The sequence below is a fragment of the Chaetodon auriga genome, chromosome 6 (genome assembly GCF_051107435.1).
Source record: "Chaetodon auriga isolate fChaAug3 chromosome 6, fChaAug3.hap1, whole genome shotgun sequence".
Taxonomy (NCBI): Eukaryota; Metazoa; Chordata; class Actinopteri; order Chaetodontiformes; family Chaetodontidae; genus Chaetodon; species Chaetodon auriga.
In genome coordinates this window covers 11,064,114-11,082,062 of record NC_135079.1, presented here as the reverse complement: position 1 = coordinate 11,082,062, position 17,949 = coordinate 11,064,114, and the positions used below count along the sequence as shown (strand labels likewise).

The 17,949-nt window shown below is 42.7% G+C and overlaps 2 protein-coding genes and 1 non-coding gene across 5 annotated transcripts; 1 reads left to right on the top strand and 2 right to left on the bottom strand.

Annotated features, from left to right (window-relative positions):
- Positions 1-3,270: 3,270 nt before the first annotated feature.
- On the bottom strand, positions 3,271-12,615 carry LOC143322152 (kinesin-like protein KIF23). Of its 2 annotated transcripts, XM_076733120.1 has the most exons (23): positions 12,565-12,615; positions 12,237-12,303; positions 11,903-12,031; positions 11,311-11,416; positions 10,958-11,094; positions 10,733-10,845; positions 10,480-10,650; positions 10,251-10,295; positions 9,226-9,338; positions 8,807-8,928; positions 8,592-8,694; positions 8,432-8,511; positions 8,235-8,354; positions 7,969-8,128; positions 7,622-7,783; positions 7,350-7,516; positions 7,092-7,265; positions 6,715-6,918; positions 4,820-5,053; positions 4,603-4,691; positions 4,428-4,506; positions 3,867-3,937; positions 3,271-3,781 (listed from the first exon to the last, which is right to left on the bottom strand). In XM_076733120.1, the coding sequence occupies exons 1-23, from the start codon at positions 12,576-12,578 to the stop codon at positions 3,766-3,768; spliced, it is 2,676 nt and encodes an 891-aa protein (XP_076589235.1). In that variant the 5' UTR covers positions 12,579-12,615; the 3' UTR covers positions 3,271-3,765. The 2 variants fall into 2 exon arrangements, with proteins under 2 accessions (XP_076589235.1, XP_076589236.1); XM_076733121.1 differs by lacking the exon at positions 10,251-10,295.
- Positions 9,049-9,145, bottom strand: LOC143322801 (Z30 small nucleolar RNA). The gene has a single exon (XR_013077348.1). It is a non-coding gene; the product is annotated as a Z30 small nucleolar RNA (small nucleolar RNA).
- Positions 12,616-12,871: 256 nt separating the features above from the next.
- Positions 12,872-17,943, top strand: ddb2 (damage-specific DNA binding protein 2). Of its 2 annotated transcripts, none has more exons than XM_076731995.1 (11): positions 12,872-12,992; positions 13,096-13,236; positions 13,324-13,433; positions 14,434-14,625; positions 15,138-15,304; positions 15,541-15,640; positions 15,816-15,993; positions 16,315-16,460; positions 17,085-17,240; positions 17,323-17,368; positions 17,451-17,943. In XM_076731995.1, exons 2-11 carry the CDS (start codon positions 13,104-13,106, stop codon positions 17,690-17,692), a joined length of 1,470 nt encoding a protein of 489 aa, XP_076588110.1. In that variant the 5' UTR covers positions 12,872-12,992; positions 13,096-13,103; the 3' UTR covers positions 17,693-17,943. The 2 variants fall into 2 exon arrangements, with proteins under 2 accessions (XP_076588110.1, XP_076588111.1); XM_076731996.1 differs by lacking the exon at positions 15,138-15,304 and adding an exon at positions 14,803-14,948 and having other exon boundaries at positions 12,887-12,992.
- Positions 17,944-17,949: the final 6 nt, after the last annotated feature.

Sequence of the window (17,949 nt, the reverse complement as noted above, 5' to 3'; positions counted from 1 at the left end):
CTTCAAATCAGCAACCATTCAGTTGTTATGATACAGCTTTGGAGGCAACTGAAACTGCCATCATTCCTCAGATGCCCCGTGCAGCCAAGTATAGAGTGCTACTGGATAGGGTTACACTTTCATCACACCTATTTAAACTCGTGCCCACTTTTCACAGCCTGATTCAGTACAGCGTGTTAATCATGTAAGCAGAAAGAGGTCACGAACCTGCTGCTCAAGTCAAATTTACCAAATCAAAATAGCCCCTTCAAAGCTGCCATAATGCATATTTTATATTAACGATGGATCAAGTGACTATGTGCAACGTGAAAAGTGTCACACATAGTGATCGACCTGCAGCTCTAGAGCTTTAAAGCGCTCATTGTTTTGATGTTCGTACCTGCAACTTTCCTGTGTTGGTTCACTCTCACTGCTCTCATAGCGTTTTTAGCAGCAGCAGGCGGCATCGTCACAAAAGGCACACCGTGCACACTACCTGCTCAGCAAACAGCAGACAGACATAGTTAGCAGTTAAGTGATGCGTAGTGGAACATTTAACAGCTGACGAGACAGATATTTCCCTTGGGAGAAAGTGGGGGAACATTGGACTAACATTCAAGAGGTGGACACAAACATGACTCCTAATGAATGGTGATGCGCTCAGTAGCTGTTGGATGTGTAAATAGGCAAGTGTTTGCAAACAAGCTCAAAAACTCAACTTAAAAAATGATGCTTTTGTGCTCACAGTGTGTGTTCTTGACATCAAGGGGCCAAAAATTAAGTATTAAAAATATATGTAGTTTTAATCACATAATGTTAATGAAATTGTTATATGACAGGTACAGCAGTGGACAGCGCTCTTTCAAACCTCTGAATTATGAATTGCCCTCATCAGCATCATGGATTGGTGTGAAGATTAGTTCATCCTGCCTGTGCCAAAAGGCAGCTTAAGACCTCTTTATCAGAGCCATTCAAGCAAAGAGTCAATAAAACATTGCAATTAGGCTCGCTCTTCTAAAATCTGAGATGGTCTAATTGACTGTGTGTATTCAAGTAGAACATCAAAACTCCCTCCAGCAAGTTTAATAACACTGATAAGCATAATCATGAGCCCGACGCTCTGAAACACGGAGTGATGTGTTCTTACCACACAGTTGGATGAATGGTGTTGACTTGGTGTTCTGCTTATTGTGGGCCTCTGAGAGCAGTTTTCATTTCTTTTCCTCAAGTGTCTTTTTGAATGTGGTAATGTTGATCAGGGGTTCAACAGGAGTTTCATAATAACATCTTTATAATGCTCACGCCACTTGGTTGTGGAGGGCTTGCAGTGAGGAGCTGGGGATAATAGTGCGGTGTAGCACATCAAACAGACTCTGGTCAAAACAGCAAAGCACTTGATATCTCATAGGAGAGAATTTAATGGCCACTGGTTGCTCTTGGCTCTTGACCCTCTCCAAGAGGCTCCATGGTTGTCACTCTCCAGTGCTTTCCAATTGAAACTCAGCCAGACTGGTGGTAGATGAGATTTCAAATGTCTACTCAAAGCCTGGATGACTGTACCACGAGTCTCAGCTGGTCATTAGACTGGTGATGCTCAGATGATAAGAGACAGTGAAACTGGACACTGACATTTTAGACTTGTAGTTTTAGCCGCAGTTTTAAAGCCTGAGGGTTTTCTCATACTCTTGTCTGCTGGTAGTGGTTTGAAATGCATGTAGATTGTTATTCAATCAATAATTCACAGTATACTTTGCCTGTTTGTCATAGCCAAAAGCAGCAAAAACACAAAAACAGAGGTGGAAGTACATTTGCTCCAGTGCTGTAAGAAAAACTTTGAGGTACTTGCACTTTACTCAGGCAGTTCCATTTTAGGCTATTCTACATTTATTTAAATGTATCCACTATGTTTCAGAGGGAAATATTGGATCTTTTAAACCTCTACATTTGACAGCTATTGTTACGAGTTACAATAAAGACCAACATTTCACATAATAAACATATGTTCCACAAATAAAATGTGATGCATTATCATGATCCCCAACAGGAAAAAGTAGTTAAATTTGCTCCACCTCCACAAAAATGCTGCTTTAACAATAATAATGCATAAATATTCCAATAATCTAATATAACACCGAAGCTAGTTTGTTAGCTTATGTGTGAAAGAGTATTTTTATGGCGTGGTAAGAAAAATAAAAAGCTTTTAAGTTATGACCAAGCAACCAAACGAAGTGGAGAACCAAGCACATAACAGTGAAGGCTGAGACACACTCAGGCTTTTTAGTACCTGGGACCCAGCTGACTCGACCTGAAGGCAGCCAACCAGACTAATTTAATATGGATTTACATGCAAGGCGTCCTGTTGGACATAATGAATATCTAATCAAGAATGAACACAAGAAAGCAATTTCTGCAGAGTAATTGAAAGCAGCCTTTGTTTATATGACAGAGAATATTGCTAGACTCTTAGCACAGGATCACCCAGAGCTCTAACTCGACATTAAAAGTGCAATATGTAAGAACAGCAACCTGTCGAATTCATACTACAAATACAAGCAGCATATGAGCAGTCACCACTAATGCAGCTGCCGTTAACTTGTTAGCTGTGCAGCTAGTGGTTTTATTAGCTGACAGAGCTCAGGAGTACCTGGCGAGTGCCCACCTCCGGAGGCTTGAGCTATTCTTTTGGACTATCGGACTATCGCCTCTTGATGTACAAAGTAGTGTCATGAGGCAGGATGGGCCAGGGCTAGCTGGTTAGCATGCTAATATCAATAGATATTTCTGCAACACAGTACATAGACAGCTGTGAAATGATGTCAAATTTTATTTCTTCATAGTTTATAATTTGTTGATTTTTGAATGCTTTAAGCTAGAATTGACGTATTGCATCTTTAAATCTTATCTCAAGTGTCATTTTGAAGTAAACAGGCCATCTCTCCTTATTAGCCTGACAGTTCGGCTGACTAAGGGTTGTTAATCTGTTTTAAAGCAATACAAAATTGGCCCATGGAACAGCAAAGACGTTAAAATTTATCAGATGACAGTTAACATCTGTGCTTGTCGTGGTGCTTGTTGTCATATTAATATGCTTTCAGAGTAGCAGTGGATGAATGCCTCCCCTCAGTACTAATATCTCAAGTGTTCCTGCCATACAACTGAACTCCTGTGTTCAGGATTTCTAACGTACTGCAGTCCTGTGCTGCCACCTGGTGTTCAAAAATGATCCTGGCGCTAGTATAAAATGTTATTCTGTCATCCTTTTGCATATAAACACAAACTGGTGCCGCAGGGGAATTTTATTCCTGAGCTTTATCAGTGGCAGAAGCAAATTTTATGTATAAAGAGAGAAATTCAAAAAGAACCGGATAATTCAGATTCCACTTGAAGCTCAATATAATTCACCAATCAACAGACAGAAACAGTACAGAGTGGACACACATCAATATTCTCTCACCTTCACAATGCCTCCTCATGTGCCAAATAACAAATGTGACTAACTATTACACACAAATGTGCAAACAGACTTTCCAGCAGCAGAGCCACAGCAGCTAAATATCTGCCACCATTCAATCAAATAACACGTTATCTATTGGTTCAAATACAGCATATAAAAATATTTTACACAGTTGCTTTGGTGACCCATGAAAATACAGTCTTGCATATATAAAAGCTTGGAAATGTTTAAATATTTTCACTAGAGCTAAATATAAAAAAAAATTCAGACTATTGCACAAAAGCCAGGTGAGGCAAGAGGGGAGTGATCACTGGAGCAGCTAGTGGTTGTTTTTATGGCTTTCTGCGCCTGTAAAAGGGAACAGAGTTAATCAAACACTGTGCATGGTGGAGGAAATGCTATTTAACGTTATCTATAAAAGATGACAGCTTACTTGGTGATCCCATGGTGCTCATAGCCAGGACCCATGTTTGATCCAGCCCTCATCTCAACAGCCACAGAGCACTGCAAACAAAAAACAACTTGGGTCAACCGAGAGACGCATTAGTGACAACGCAATCAAGATAAACAGTTAGTTGCTCTTTGTTAAATGTTTGTCTATGCCGGCAATGATTGTGTAATGATAAGAATGCTACATGAAGTAGCCTGGGGTGGACTGTGTACAGGAAAGGTCTACATATACAAATATAAACCTGAACATATATAAGCTAGTGTTCTACCGTGTCAGTGATGTATTGATTTAACTCTGTGGGTCATTTTATAAACCAAACTGTTCATTAATGGAGACAATAATCAAGAGATAATGAAAATAACAGTTGTTTACAGCCCCTAAGTACATGAAATTATGACATTTTACCCAATCATATTCCCTAACGACAGGAACCATCTGGCTTCCATACACATGGAAAGTTCATTACATGATCCGTCTGCTTTCTAAACGGAGACACAGATGCAATGATAGTTTATTAGACGCTCATCAATATCATCATCTTACCCTCGTCTCCACATCAGTCCAAGCTCCATCTGTCTGATCTCCGCTGGAAGCTTTGCCTTCTGAAGATCTTCTCTTGCGGCTGCAGACACAAATGTAAAGGGAAAGAATGAATAAATAAAGCGTCTTTATAAACATCCAGCGAATCTGCGGCTAATAACTGGCTGAAGGCTGCTACCTTGGGACTGTGGTGAGCTGCTGTTTCAGTGTCTCAATGTCGGTGAACTGGACAGCCTGTCCTCCTCCTCTGGTTTTAATCACCTCACCCTGAAAAATGAAGAGCGGCCAACTTCACCGAGTCGTTCATCCCAAGTGAAAATTGTGTAATCATCTGGTGTTACTCAACTACTGGTCAGTTGAAAAATCTGTCAAATACCCTGTTGCAGCGTACTCACCTTGATAAGTTTGGTCTGTATCTCGCCATCAGAGGCAACCTCCTGGTGTGTCAACACATATCTGTCGCACTTCGACAGGGCCTTCTCACTGGGTGCAGACACCTGGATGGCATTGGGGATGACGGGCTGCAAAACTGTACCCAAGTCCATGCTGGAGGAGGGCTTGTGGTCCACCCACTTCTCCCCACCAGCAGAGCGGGAGCGACGGTGCAGCGGGCGCACCGGCGTTGCCGTCTACAGAGCAGCGTGGCAGTTAAAAAAAGAAGAAAAGCACATACATACATAAGACAAAGGCAAAAGATTACTTCAAATACTGAAACTTACTGCTGTCTTTAACAACATAATTTCCCTGACGTGGGATTAATAAAGTTATATTTTATCTTATCAATGATCTGTCATGAAACAGGTAAAGAGCTGGGGATATCTTCAATATTCCCCCGATTGGTGGAAGGGCAACAAATCTAAAAGCCAATCAGAGGCACCAGTTTTCTCTACAACATCATGCTGCTGCCTGTCGCTAACTCACTGACCCTGTAGCTTCTCTCAATTAGGTCTAGATCAAATGTGGGGCAGGTTGCCTTCTCTTCCCCTCTTGTCCAACACACAGCTCTCCTCCTGGCCTTGCTGGCTGAGGCGTCCGCTGGGGACTGGTTTCTCGTGGGCGTACTAGGGGAATGGTAACCCTGCCTGATGTCCTGGGCCGCCCACTGCTCCCACGAAGAGATGTAGTGAGTCAGAGACAAAGAGCTACTGGTGCTGGGGACGGGGCAGGTGAGCCTTGTGTGCCTTTCATCTTGCTCAACTCTAGTGCAACTGACTGGCCTGGCCCTGGTCTGACAACCAGGCACTGGGGAGCTAAGCAGAAAGACTGCACAGTTACATACAGGCACTGTTACAATTAGTACAAAGACATTTCATAAGAATTAGACGTCACAGTAGCTGGTGGAACAGGAATGGCAGCAGACACCTGCATGGTCTAATGTAGTCAGATACAGGAGCCTTACAACACACTTTGTGAGGACAATAATAAGATCATATTGAATATTTCATCTTTGAGCTGATATAATCATTGCAGCCCTGTTCTACAGATGAGAGACGCATGCAATGAATGGCTGTTTTTGTGTTATTATCATTTTTATCACTATTATTATTAGTGTACACATTTAAATTACATGATAATGTGGCCATAATGCATGGGAGGGTTTCTGTTATGCAGTAATTTAGTTTGTTTTTTTGAGAAAATCTGCTGGCATATTTAAATCTCTGCAGTCATAATGTCCAGTGAAAATAATTCCTGAGTAAGATGTGAAAATATTTTCCAGCTCTACAAGCCATCCTCCCCCTCTCGCTCTTCACCCAATTCAGAGAATTATGGGTTTATTTCAACCAAACCAACCAGAGTTGGTGATAATTGTTGGAAAAATGCACAAATGCCGGTCAGGATTGCATTGCAGCTCACTTTGCGGCTGCTGGCTGCAGCACTCTTGCTCAATACTTTCAAAAATTTCAAAAATTGGTGTCCCCATTAGTCAATTACACACAAAAACATGGGAAAATATGGTCCATAAATTCAGGTACTATTTGACCAAAATTGCTCCCATTTGTGTGGGACATTGAAAAACACATGGACCGACACCAAAACCCTGATGTGCGGTGCAAAGTGCTGCATATTTCAGCAGCATTTAAAATGTGATTTGGTTATTGAAGAACGTCACTAACTGTTCAAAATGTCTCCTATAATAAACAGTATTTTTTCAGACAATGTTTAACCCTTTTAGATTAAACTGTGCTCAGATTTTTAACTTTTAAACTGGTCAACTCGTCGAAGTTCAAACGTCTGTTCAATTAGAGGTTAGGAACATCCCTACCACAGAGAAACCTTAAACACAACGTACAGGGAGGGGTGAGGGTGAGGCCGATCTCTTTGCAGGGAGGCGTTCCTCTCTGGACGGCCGCTTTGGCTGCGTCTGCCGCGGTGGAGGATCAGGGCGACCTGGAGTCTTGCTCTCTGTCACAATGGCCTTGAGCTGCTTCAGCTTCTCGTCTTTCACCCAGAGTTTGTTTTGCATCTCCAGCTGCTTCGCATTTACACGTCTGTCCTGCACAGCGAGAGGCAAAATGTTTGAGCACAACAACACTGGCTGTACAGATGATCATTGGGAACCTTGAGGCACGACAAACAAATAATCCGAGGCAGTAAACAAACTGTGCTACTTCAACACACAGAGGGCTACTTAATATATCAACATCTGTTATTAGAAGAGTCACTCACACATTCTTTCTCCCACTTGAGCTGGGTGTCTGTGACCACGCCATGCATGCGCTGCTCCATGCGTCTCTTTTCAGACAGCTCCCTCAGCAGCCTCTGCTCTCTGGTCTCCAGCTCCTGCTGCAGCGAACGCTTGTCCTCCTCATAGATTTTAGCTGTTTTCTGCAGGATATCAATCTGGAACAGAACCATGGGGGACATTTAAGAAACTGAGCACCACATCTACAAACCAGAAATCTCTGGGAGGTTTGAATGACTCACTTTGTGTTCTTGCATCTTGGTTTTCTTCTCCAAACGTTCGATCTCTGCCTTGTTGTTGTCGATGATTTTGTCCTTCTCTAACATTTTGCCATTTTGTTCATGAATAAAATTGTTGTTGGACTTGAGGTTGCCATCCAGTTCCTGAAGCATGGACTTCATGGCGACGGCTATAATAACATGAAGGAAGACAACATGTGAGCTGAGATAAGGAATCGAACTTGTCAAGTAAGCGTCGAAGCAGAGAGGCGAGGGCTGAGAATGTTAGCAGACACCTGCTTTGCTGTACTCGTCAATCATCATCTGCCTGATCCTGTGTCTGTTCTGCAGAGCTTCAATCAGCCTGGGCAGGGTGATGTCATCATGAGGGTCGGTCAGCTCAGACGAGGGGAGAGGTGGGAGGTTGAGCACCAGGTGACTTAAAACAGAGGGCGTGTCTGAGGAAACATGCATTAATGCATAATATGCATTAATCATTAATATGAAAGCATTTTAGAGAAAGTGTTTAACTCCTATAATCAGGTTCTTCTTATACTTAGGCCAACATGATTTTCTAGTATAGACTCATAATTAACAATATAGCTTCAAGTAAATGATTTGGTTTATACAGTGCATAACTTACCTCGGTCTACTGGACCGCCACGCTCCTCAAGCTTGCGAGACAGCTCGTCTTTAAAGGCCTGGTTTCTATGGCGACGGCCCGGGGTGAAACCACAGATGGGCCTGTCCACCGGCCGAGCCACCTCCACCTCCTGGGTCATCTCTGCAAACCGCATCACCAGCTGGACAAAAAGAGCCCGTCTCGCGTGTCAGACGAAAAGCAGCGTCTGTGTTCATTCAAAGTAAAGTTACGGAGCTGAGTGCAGCTGGAGTGTTGGATGAACATACCAAGGTTTCCTCGTAGTCGTCAGCTTTGGGGTTGACACAGACAACCATCCTGACTTTGCCCTCTCCATCAAAGTAGTTCTTGAACAGATGGGTTACTTTAGAGTCTCTGTAGGGAACCATCTATAAGAGAAAACTTACATCACCTACATGGTTCATCAGTGATTATAATGACAGCACTCAGCTTTAGTAATTCATACCCTGTTTGTGCCGCACATCTGGTTTTCTCGAAGTATCTCAATGCACGTCCGCAGATTCAGCAAGGACTGATTGATGTTACCTGCAAAGTAAGACTGTTGTTTAATGTCACATGAACTTCAGCTACAAACAATCTCAAATGCTGACGCTTGGGTAACAAACCTGCTTCACGTATACGAGTGCCTTCTGCTCCAGTCCTACCGGTGCGCTCACTTCCTGCCAAGTCCACCAGGCACAGCTGACTCACGGTCACCTGGTTTTTATCCTGACAAACAACATCAGAAAACACCTCAGTGTTAAAATTATAGCCATCTAAATATGAATTACAGGCCTGTGACTCTGGGACCAGCAGACATTTGGTTTCTGTTTCAACAGACCTGAAGAATTTTGTCGCCATCTGCATCGAGAGGAGCCTGAGCCAGTTTAATAATGAGCACACTGTGGGAGCGACTGGACTCTCTGTTCAGGCAGGTGTTCGCAACCTTCCTCTTCTTCTGACCTGGAAAAACAGTGTGGCAACCACATTTAGTCACTGATAGCATTGCAGCTTTCAATTTCAACTACTCTAAACCATTTTATGCACAAAACTCCAAACTGATCCATTTAACTTGTTAAAGACCTGCTCAGAGAGAAGATTAACGGGGGTCATTTCCTGGCCAAAGCCAGCCCAGAGGCCAGCAGTGCCAGGTCAGTCACATCTACAATCATCAGTGCAGTATATTTTCCTCATTCCTTTTTCTCTGTTGCCTTAATTTTGACTCTCTGGTCTCTAAATGTAGATTTTAGAGCAGCTTACCTCTCCAAAACACTTGAAAAGCCTCCTCAGCAGACTTGACTTCGATCTCCATACAACCAGCCACATACATGTTGTGATTCTGATCCTCTCTGAGGATTCTAGATTGAGGTGGTCTACATTGAAAAAATAAAAGTATTAATCACTGAAGACATGAAATTTCATTTTTCATGCAACAGATGTGGAGAATCAAACATCTGGGGGAAGGGGGGTAATTAAAGTTGCTTGATTCCAGCCAAGAAAAACAATTATAGTTACAATCATTAAGCGCCAATCAAAGCAACAGACAGCACGTTTAAGGACATTCAGGAGCTTTGCCATAACAACAACTAGAAGCAGCAGCAGGGTAATTGTAATGAGTTTTAGGAATGTAGGAGCACTCATCAACGCTGGAGACATCACGTGGTGTAGCCTGCAATCAGCAGCTCTGTCAGTCAGTTTTTGGGTAGGGCTAGGTAACTCACCCCATTTGATTTAGATTGTAATTTTATCAATTCGGCTGTATTTTGAACAGGCAAAGTTCTTATACAGCTGCTTGTGTTTTACACTTGAGAACTTTGGCTTTAGGGCTGAAACAAATGATTATTGTGTCAATTCACTTATTATCTAACTGACTCATTTTTTCAGCTGTATTTGGCTTTTTTTGTCATGTATCAAGAAAAAGGGGGTCGGGACCTCTTTAGAAGTCTCGTCTCTTACATGCCATCCCTTGGTATTGATGTGTTTTGTCGACACATAGATAAAATAAAGTCCAATCGATAAAAGTATTAAAAGCATTAGTTTTGGCATTGGGACTGAAACTGGTGTGATCTATCTGCACTACAATAAAATGATTTTCTAGCTTTTGTGATAACTTTTTTCCCTAAAATAAGTGTTTTTATAACATTTTCGGAAGTTTGAAATTGTCTCCACCATTGACAAGGTCCCACTTACAATCTAGGGTGCAGATTTGTGTGTAAGAGGGCGAGTTCATCGTCATAAGGCTACGAGTCTGATGTCTGATGAACGACTATTCACTGGTCACATACATGAACTCAGTGTTCTGGCGCAGAGGTGTGCCTCCACCATTCCACCTAATAAAAAGAAGAGACAATAATTTTGTCTTCTGCTACTGACATAAAATAATCAGCTCTAAACACAACTACACATCAATCATAAAATGTCAATGTCTGACTTCTATAAACAGTCGAAACCTTCCTTAAATGCACACGTACATATCTGAATTATGTTCCTTTGATTTTGCATCACTCAACTCACTTTGGCTTGATTGCATCCTCCTGAGTTTCCTCCAGGAGATCATAGATGTAGTTGTTGTAGATTTCGATGTAGGAGACAAAGACGCTGTAGCTGCTGTCCTCATCCACACCATCTACTTTGTAGGCCTCCTCTGACTTAATCATGTCAGCAATTTCAGGATCGAGCTTTTGTCTGAAATCAAAACGGTGACTTTTGTGTTATATAGCAGTTACACTACAGCAGAGCACTGGTATTTCACAGGACTCAGACTCACCTGGAGGAAGGTGTTTTAGGAACAAACAAGTTGTTTTCCCGCCTTTGGCGCTCCAACAAAGCATCAACATCATTCTGGACTTCCATACCATTTTTGTCATCTGTCTTGAAAACCTGTGGAAAAAAACATGAGGTGTGAGATAAAGATACAGATTTCACAAAGTATTATCAAATTATGTGAGTATAAGCGAGGATCAACACTAATCTTGACTGTTTTCTCTCTTACATATCTTTTCGCCTGGTAGGGTCCTATACTGTTGAAGATCATGTCAAGTGAGCGAGGTAGAAGTCCACCTTGGCCTGGAGAGCCCGTCATGGTGAACGTCTTTCCGCTTCCTGTGACCCCGTACGTAAAGAGCAGACCTGCAACAGCCAGAAAGGAGAGAATCAACTGCCAATAATGACCTCAAAGCTAAACAGCTCTTGGTTCCTGAACATGTTGAAATGAAGCAAGCGGGCATTTCCTCCTCAGCAGAATTACTGATATTAAGTAGACAAACCGGGGTATAGCTTTACTGACATTGTTTTAAAAAATATATATATACAAGGCTTCTTTCTGAAGCTGGCCAGTGCTCTTACCATTTTTCCCAAGGATGAGGTCATCAACAAGAGGTTTGGCCACATGTTCAAACAGCTCCTTCTGAGATACTGAAACTCCAAATACTTTTTTGAAGGAATACTGTGTCTGGGAAGCAAAAGAGAGAAATTGGAATATTTAGGGGAAATATATTACATTAAAAGATGAAGGCTGGCATTATCATCTATTTTTCTTATTATCAACAAATCACATAAAAAGACTGAAGCCAACAACGTATTATTTTGTCTCTCAATAGTTTGACTTTCCCAGTATTTCTGTGCCTCTCAGCCACAAGCCCCAATGCTAAAGATGTACCTCTTTAAACACAGGTAACAAATACGGTGTTTCCCACCCAGTTAGATGCGGTCTGGAATACCTCCATATGGAGGTGTCCAACAGACACCCTAACCACTTCAATCAGCTCCTTTCAGCATAAAGGAGGAGCTGCTCTACTCCTACAAGCTGAACTCAAGGCTGGATAAATTTCATTACACACCTTCATCTGATGATGACAAATACCTCTGGTATTTCCCTGAAGTACTAGAACAAAGGGAGAAAACATAAAAACCTACTTCAGGTTCACGGCGTTATTACCTCTTTGTACTCTCCATTGCGGTTTGTTTTGAAGCCTTCAGGCGCGTGCAGCTGGATGGTGGAGCTGCTGATAACCTCAATGCAGCACTCCTTGTCTTCCACACCCAGAGGTCGTACACGACAGTACACCTGAGTAAGAATTCATCAGTCAAATGTATCCAGGAGGACATGTTTATCCCTTAGTATGGACATTGTAGGCCTTAAAAAGACTATTAAATTAGTAAGAAGCTTTACACTACACAACTACTTACCCAACATTTGCATATCAAACCCTGAAAGTACTGAATGCTACCGTTGTGTCGTTTGCTAATTATTGAACAACTTATTGACTCACCCCAACAGGGTCTTTCTGGTTGCTGGAAGGCTTTTTAGGAGCAGGCCTGCGGGGGGTTTTACCCTTCCTGAAAAAAGTATCACCTTTCATTAGCACAGTATATTGTTAGCATCAGCTTTTCATTACAGTAAGCGGTGATGCGTTAACAAAGCCACTGGCTAGAAACCTAGCCCACGGCTAACGTCACCGTTAAGCTAACTAGTCAGCTCTTTTTTGGTTTCCGTGGACAAGTAGCTAAGCTAAACTGTTACGCGACATTTAGCATAAGCATAATATATGCAGACAAAGTACTTTACATACAAAGTAAAAAACATTAAACTCTACTTACGCTTGTCTGATCATTGTAGTCGCTGCTCTTTGTAACGTTAATTTCACCGTTCCTGTTGATATAATTTTGAACTTTCCCTCCGCCTCAAATTAGATGACTTTTTTAAAACTAGCCCATAGCAGCCAATAAGATTTCAGAACAACTGACACGTGTTTCCGCCTGCACTTCCGTGCTTTTTTTGCTCAACTTTATTGATCGCCTCTACTGAGCGCTGATCCGACGTCAGTTTGTAGTCCTGCCTAAACACCAAACATGGCGTCCATTGTAGATAAACACTCACACCTAGCGTCCACCAGCTGTAATACACACACGTTACAAAACAGGCACATTTGCAGCCGTCCCATGAGCACGTTCACGTGTGCTGCCGTGTTATGCAAACAGTGGAGTTCCTGCCTTGAAACTGCGGCGCTGAGCACTGAAAATCACAGGTAAGCAGTTTGTATGAACTTTATAGATACAGCTAAATGATTAACTGTCGAGTCAAATGCTCTGTGTTGTGTTGCACTACAAGAGTCGTCGTTTGTTTTTTAGGGGGAGACATGAAAAGGAAACCGACCAAGTCAGATGCATCTGAATCCAGGGATAACGTGAAGAAAAGAACCGGGGAGAACTTCGCTCCGACTCTCTCCAAAAAACTTCGAGACAAAAAAGATGCAGAAACGTCCAAGCGAGGTGTGCAGCCCTGACAGGACAGCCTCAGTGCGGTGACATCGCAACGGTAAAAGCCATGACAGCTGATTTGCTTTGTGTGTCTTGCAGGGCCTCCTCTCAAGTCTGCAGGAGTCCAGAGGAGAAGTGGGTATGGAAGCATCCTGCACTACATTTACAAGAGCACTCTGGGGCAAAGTCTTCACTCACAGATGAGACAGGTGAGACACACACAGGCTGCACAGAGGGACCGCATACACAAACTAACAATGCACATGAAAATATTATCCCATATCTGCATGTGAAGGTCGGGAAGTTCTACACATGCATCACTGTTCACTCTTTGCAAGTGTGCATGGTATATGTGCATCAGTGTATAGTATGAAGACACATTTTCGCCGCCATATTAACTTGCTAGAGTGCAAAACATGAGATGCCCCTTTTAACCCCTGTTTCTCCCATTCCTTCACACCTGATAATAATGGTAAAAATAAGAAGGATGAAATGACAAATAAAAAGAATGCATAGTTTAAGATGGAAAAATAAAACCACCGAATAGTAGCAATAAAGTTAAACACAGAGTACTTCTATTGTATAAACTCAAATCAAATACCACAATTAAAGAGAGTACAGCAGAGCAAAAGTGTGAGGCGAAGCACAAAAGTTTTAGGTCTAAATCAGGAAGTCAGAGCTTTTTAAAGGCTAAAGTGAGCTGGCGTCAGTGAGGTGAAGTGTGCTCCAGAGCTTTGGGGTGTAATAGATTAAGGCTGCATCCCTGATTTCCTTCGGCTGTTGATGGAAACCTTCAATAAACCAGCAGTAGATAATCAGAGAGTTCTTGAAGGCAAATGGTGAACAAGGGAGTTCGAGATGTAGCCTGGTCCGAGCTCATTAAGGGCTTTGTATACAAGGACCTTAAAATCAATTCTGAATGTCACAGGGAGCCAGTCAGAGCTTTATGTTGGACTACTTCATGGCCCTAGAGTTGTTATTTATGAAACTGCAGCATGTCAGCAGAAAGTTCAGAGAACTAGGTTTTGTCTTTAAGTCATAAATAGCGCAGTTAACGAACAGAAAGGCCAGATCTGTCTGCAGCTCCAGATTGTCTTTTGTTACTTCCATGAGTCATGTAATGTGTATTTTGTATCTCCATATGCTGGAAACATATTTCCACTTCAAGTCATCGAGCTGTGGTACATTTAACTCGATCATCTCTTGCAGTGTCTTCAGGAACCTTTCGTTCGCTCCTTGTCCTCCTATCATTTCCACGGAGCCACCAGCCCCTTCGACCGCAGGATCACCTGTCTGGAGTGGCATCCCACTCTGCCCACCACTCTGGCTGTGGGGTCCAAGGGTGGTGACTTGTATCTGTGGGACTTTGAAGTGCCCACAGAGAAAGCTTTCATTCGAGGGGTGAGTCCTGGTGTGTTTTACTGGTTGTTTGAATGACCAACTATGCAGGGTGTTCAACAAATGCTTCTAAATTAAAGAGACCAATGATAATTACATTTGAGACTGTGAAACATTTCAAAAAGCAAATCAGATTCCCATGATTTTATCTGGTGACGCTGTTATTGGTTCTCTGCATAGATGGGGCCCGGAGACTCAGTTACAGGCATGAAGTTTAACCAGTTAAATCCCACTCAGCTGTTCACCTCGTCTATCGGGGGTACGACAGCGCTTCGAGATTTCAATGGGACGACTCTCACAGTGTTTGCCAGCACAGACACACTGAAGTAAGGCTAAGCCCCGTTGTATTCTGGAAAAACTGCAGCCTAAAAGGGTTTTAGATCTTCAGGCCTTATCGTTCAAGCGTCAGCCTTCGTACCAGGTGGCCCTCATTGATTTAATGCAGCACGTTTGTGCAGCGGTGTGGTGCTCGTAGCTGCCCTGTGATAGGCCTGCATTTGTGTTTCTGTGCACAGAACGGAGCGGGAGACTTTATCGGAGGGATGAAGTTTTGCCCGTCGGACCTCTCCAAAGTCTATGTGGCTTCGGGCGAGGGCACGTTGACCATGCAGAGCTTTGAGGGCCGAACACCCACCGTTCTGTCCAGAACTGGAGACTGTGGCCACGATCACCACAATGTTTGGTGAGAAGGCTGATGCTCACCAAAGAGATGCTGCGATCGTGCTAATGTTGTGATAAAGTATAACACTGAAAAGGAAAAACATGCATCTCGAATAGCTTTTTGTGACATAAGAAAAAAGCTTTTAAGATTTGTAGCAGTTCTTAGATTATGCTGTGTGTTTTTCAGCCTAAAACATACAAATAACCTTCACCTGTTTCATCCTGCAAATCCACCTTTTTTCCTGTGTTTTCTTGCAGTTACTGGTACTGCTGTGTGGATGTGTCAGTAAGCCGACAGATGCTTGTGACGGGAGACAATGTGGGACAGCTCTTACTGCTGGGTTTGGATGGCCAGAAGGTGTGTGTCCATCCTCCAGTGAGGTGGATCATTTGAGCTCACACAGCTACGCTGCTCTATTTTAACGCTTTGTCTTTGAGCCACTAAAGAGAATTCCTCTAACAAGCAAACATTGTAATTGACTTTGAAAGACATCTGCATTTTGATCACGGGTGACTTCATTTCGATGTCGTAGATTTTCAGTGACAAGTTGCACAAAGCCAAAGTGACCCATGCAGAGTTCAACCCCCGTTGTGATTGGTTGTTGGCGACGGCCTCGGTGGACCACACGGTGAAGCTTTGGGACCTGAGAAACATCAAAGACAAGAAAAGCTTCCTCCACGAGCTGCCTCACGAGAGAGCCGTCAACTCAGGTAACCCTCGCATTCAGAAAACCCTTTCTTATTTAATAAAGTATTGTCTGTCCGGTGCTGCTGCATGCATATCTTTCTTAGAAAAGTCTGTAGTTTGCAAACATCGTGAATATAAATTATATGAAAGTAAATGATATGACATTAAGTTTAAGTTGTCCTGATTTCTTTGTCCATTAAGTCCAAGTCTGTTCAGTTTTCTGAATTTATTTGAAGAAAAAAATCGCTTCACGTTCATGAACAGTGGAGATGGACGCTGTGACCACGTGCTGCAAAGAAAATCTTCATTGTTTGGGTAAAACCGGTGCTGTCGTCTGCCCACAGCCTATTTCAACCCACTGGACTGCTCCAAGCTGCTCACCACAGATCAGTACGACCAGATCCGGGTCTACTCGTCCTCCAATTGGTCGAAGCCTCAACACATCATCCAGCATCCACACAGACAGTTTCAGCATCTCACGCCCATCAAGGTTTGATTCTGCCCCACGTGTGATCTTTTCCTTCTGTAACTCATGTAGAAATGTCACAGAGTTCAGTTGCACAAATGATCAAATGCACAAAGAAAGACACATGGTCGTCCTTCTGTAGGCTGTGCATCATTTTTGTATTGACTGTTGTTGTGGTCTGCAAAGCACAATTAGATTGCACCACTTTTCAATGAAGTGTTGCTTTCGAGCCAAAGATATCCCCTCAGTCATGCATGGAAAAGGTATCATCAATGAAAGAAATCTGTACCTGATTGAAGGAACCCATCTTCCTCTGTGTAATCAGCCATCTAACCACATTTGTGACATTTGAACATTTCAATTTCTGTATTATCAGGTCCAACACTGGCAGGGTCTTGAAGAGTCTTGTGACTTAAACACATTTCATCTTATCAGTAGAGGTTGAGGAGTGTGCAGAGAGAAAGTCAAACTGTCGAGCCGAATGCACATGAAGCTGATATTTATAGGAGAATCTGTTGGAGAAATAATATTAATATTCATGTCATTTGTACATAATAATGGACCAGGTGGTATTTAAAGAGACCTGCTCGGGGGAGCAACATTTTGTCACGTATGTAACAACACAATGCTGTTAATATTTCTCTGTAGGCCACCTGGCACCCTGCCTATGACCTGATTGTGGCGGGCCGCTACCCTGATGACCGCGTTTGCACCGGAGATCAGAGGACCATTGACATCTTTGATTCCAACACAGCAGAGCTCGTGTGTCAGCTGCAAGATCCCACTGTGTCAGGGATCAAATCTGTGAGTCTGCTTCATAAACACCAAAAAAAAACCCTTAAAGGCCAGAAAACCTTTTGTCATTAACACAAATATTTCTTTACAGATCAACAAATTCAACCCTATGGGCGACGCGATCGGATCGGGAATGGGTGAGTTCTTCAAAAGCACAGTACTGCTAGATGTAATCTGATGATGACTGTGACACATAGGCTGCTTCGTGCTCGCTCACAGGTGTGACGGTGCTGGTGTGGGATAGAAACGAGTCACTAATCAGCGATCGGCACAAACAGGAGGAAACCTCGACCTCAGCGGACGGTTTAAGAGGCCAGAGGAGGAGTCAGCAGCGCTCCAGCAGGGACAGGAGACGTCCTGCTGTGGACGCGAAGCTCAAGAAGAAACTGGCGTCTGTGGAAGAATCAGGGACCAAGACCAAGTCCAAGACTGGGTGTACGAAAAAAAACAAGCAAAGATGAGGAAGAAGTAAACTGTAATAGGGAGGATATTGAAAATCCATGTATATATTTCTGTGTTTACAGTTTGTTGGGTCTTCAGGGATTGTTTGAATGTTTAAAAAAGGTTCCACTTATTCTTTTACAAACCGTTTTAAAACTCTTGATTGTTCTCACAAATGTTTTTCTACTGTACTGTAATAAAAAGAAAAGATTGAGTTTTGCAAATCTTTGACCACATGCGTTATGAATAAACATCACAGGAAGATGTAAGGCAAGCG

Bases quoted from the DNA above. Each gene is read 5' to 3' on its own strand.
- ddb2 (XM_076731995.1), top strand. From the start codon at position 13,104: ATGAAAAGGAAACCGACCAAGTCAGATGCATCTGAATCCAGGGATAAC. The intron at 13,237-13,323 runs GTGTGCAGCCCT...TGTGTCTTGCAG, and splicing joins TGCAGAAACGTCCAAGCGAG to GGCCTCCTCTCAAGTCTGCA. The intron at 15,994-16,314 runs GTAACCCTCGCA...GTCTGCCCACAG, and splicing joins CGAGAGAGCCGTCAACTCAG to CCTATTTCAACCCACTGGAC.
- LOC143322152 (XM_076733120.1), bottom strand. The intron at 8,929-9,225 runs GTAAGCTGCTCT...CTGTTTTTCCAG, and splicing joins TTTTCAAGTGTTTTGGAGAG to GTCAGAAGAAGAGGAAGGTT. The intron at 4,507-4,602 runs GTAGCAGCCTTC...TTGTGTCTGCAG, and splicing joins CAGCTCACCACAGTCCCAAG to CCGCAAGAGAAGATCTTCAG.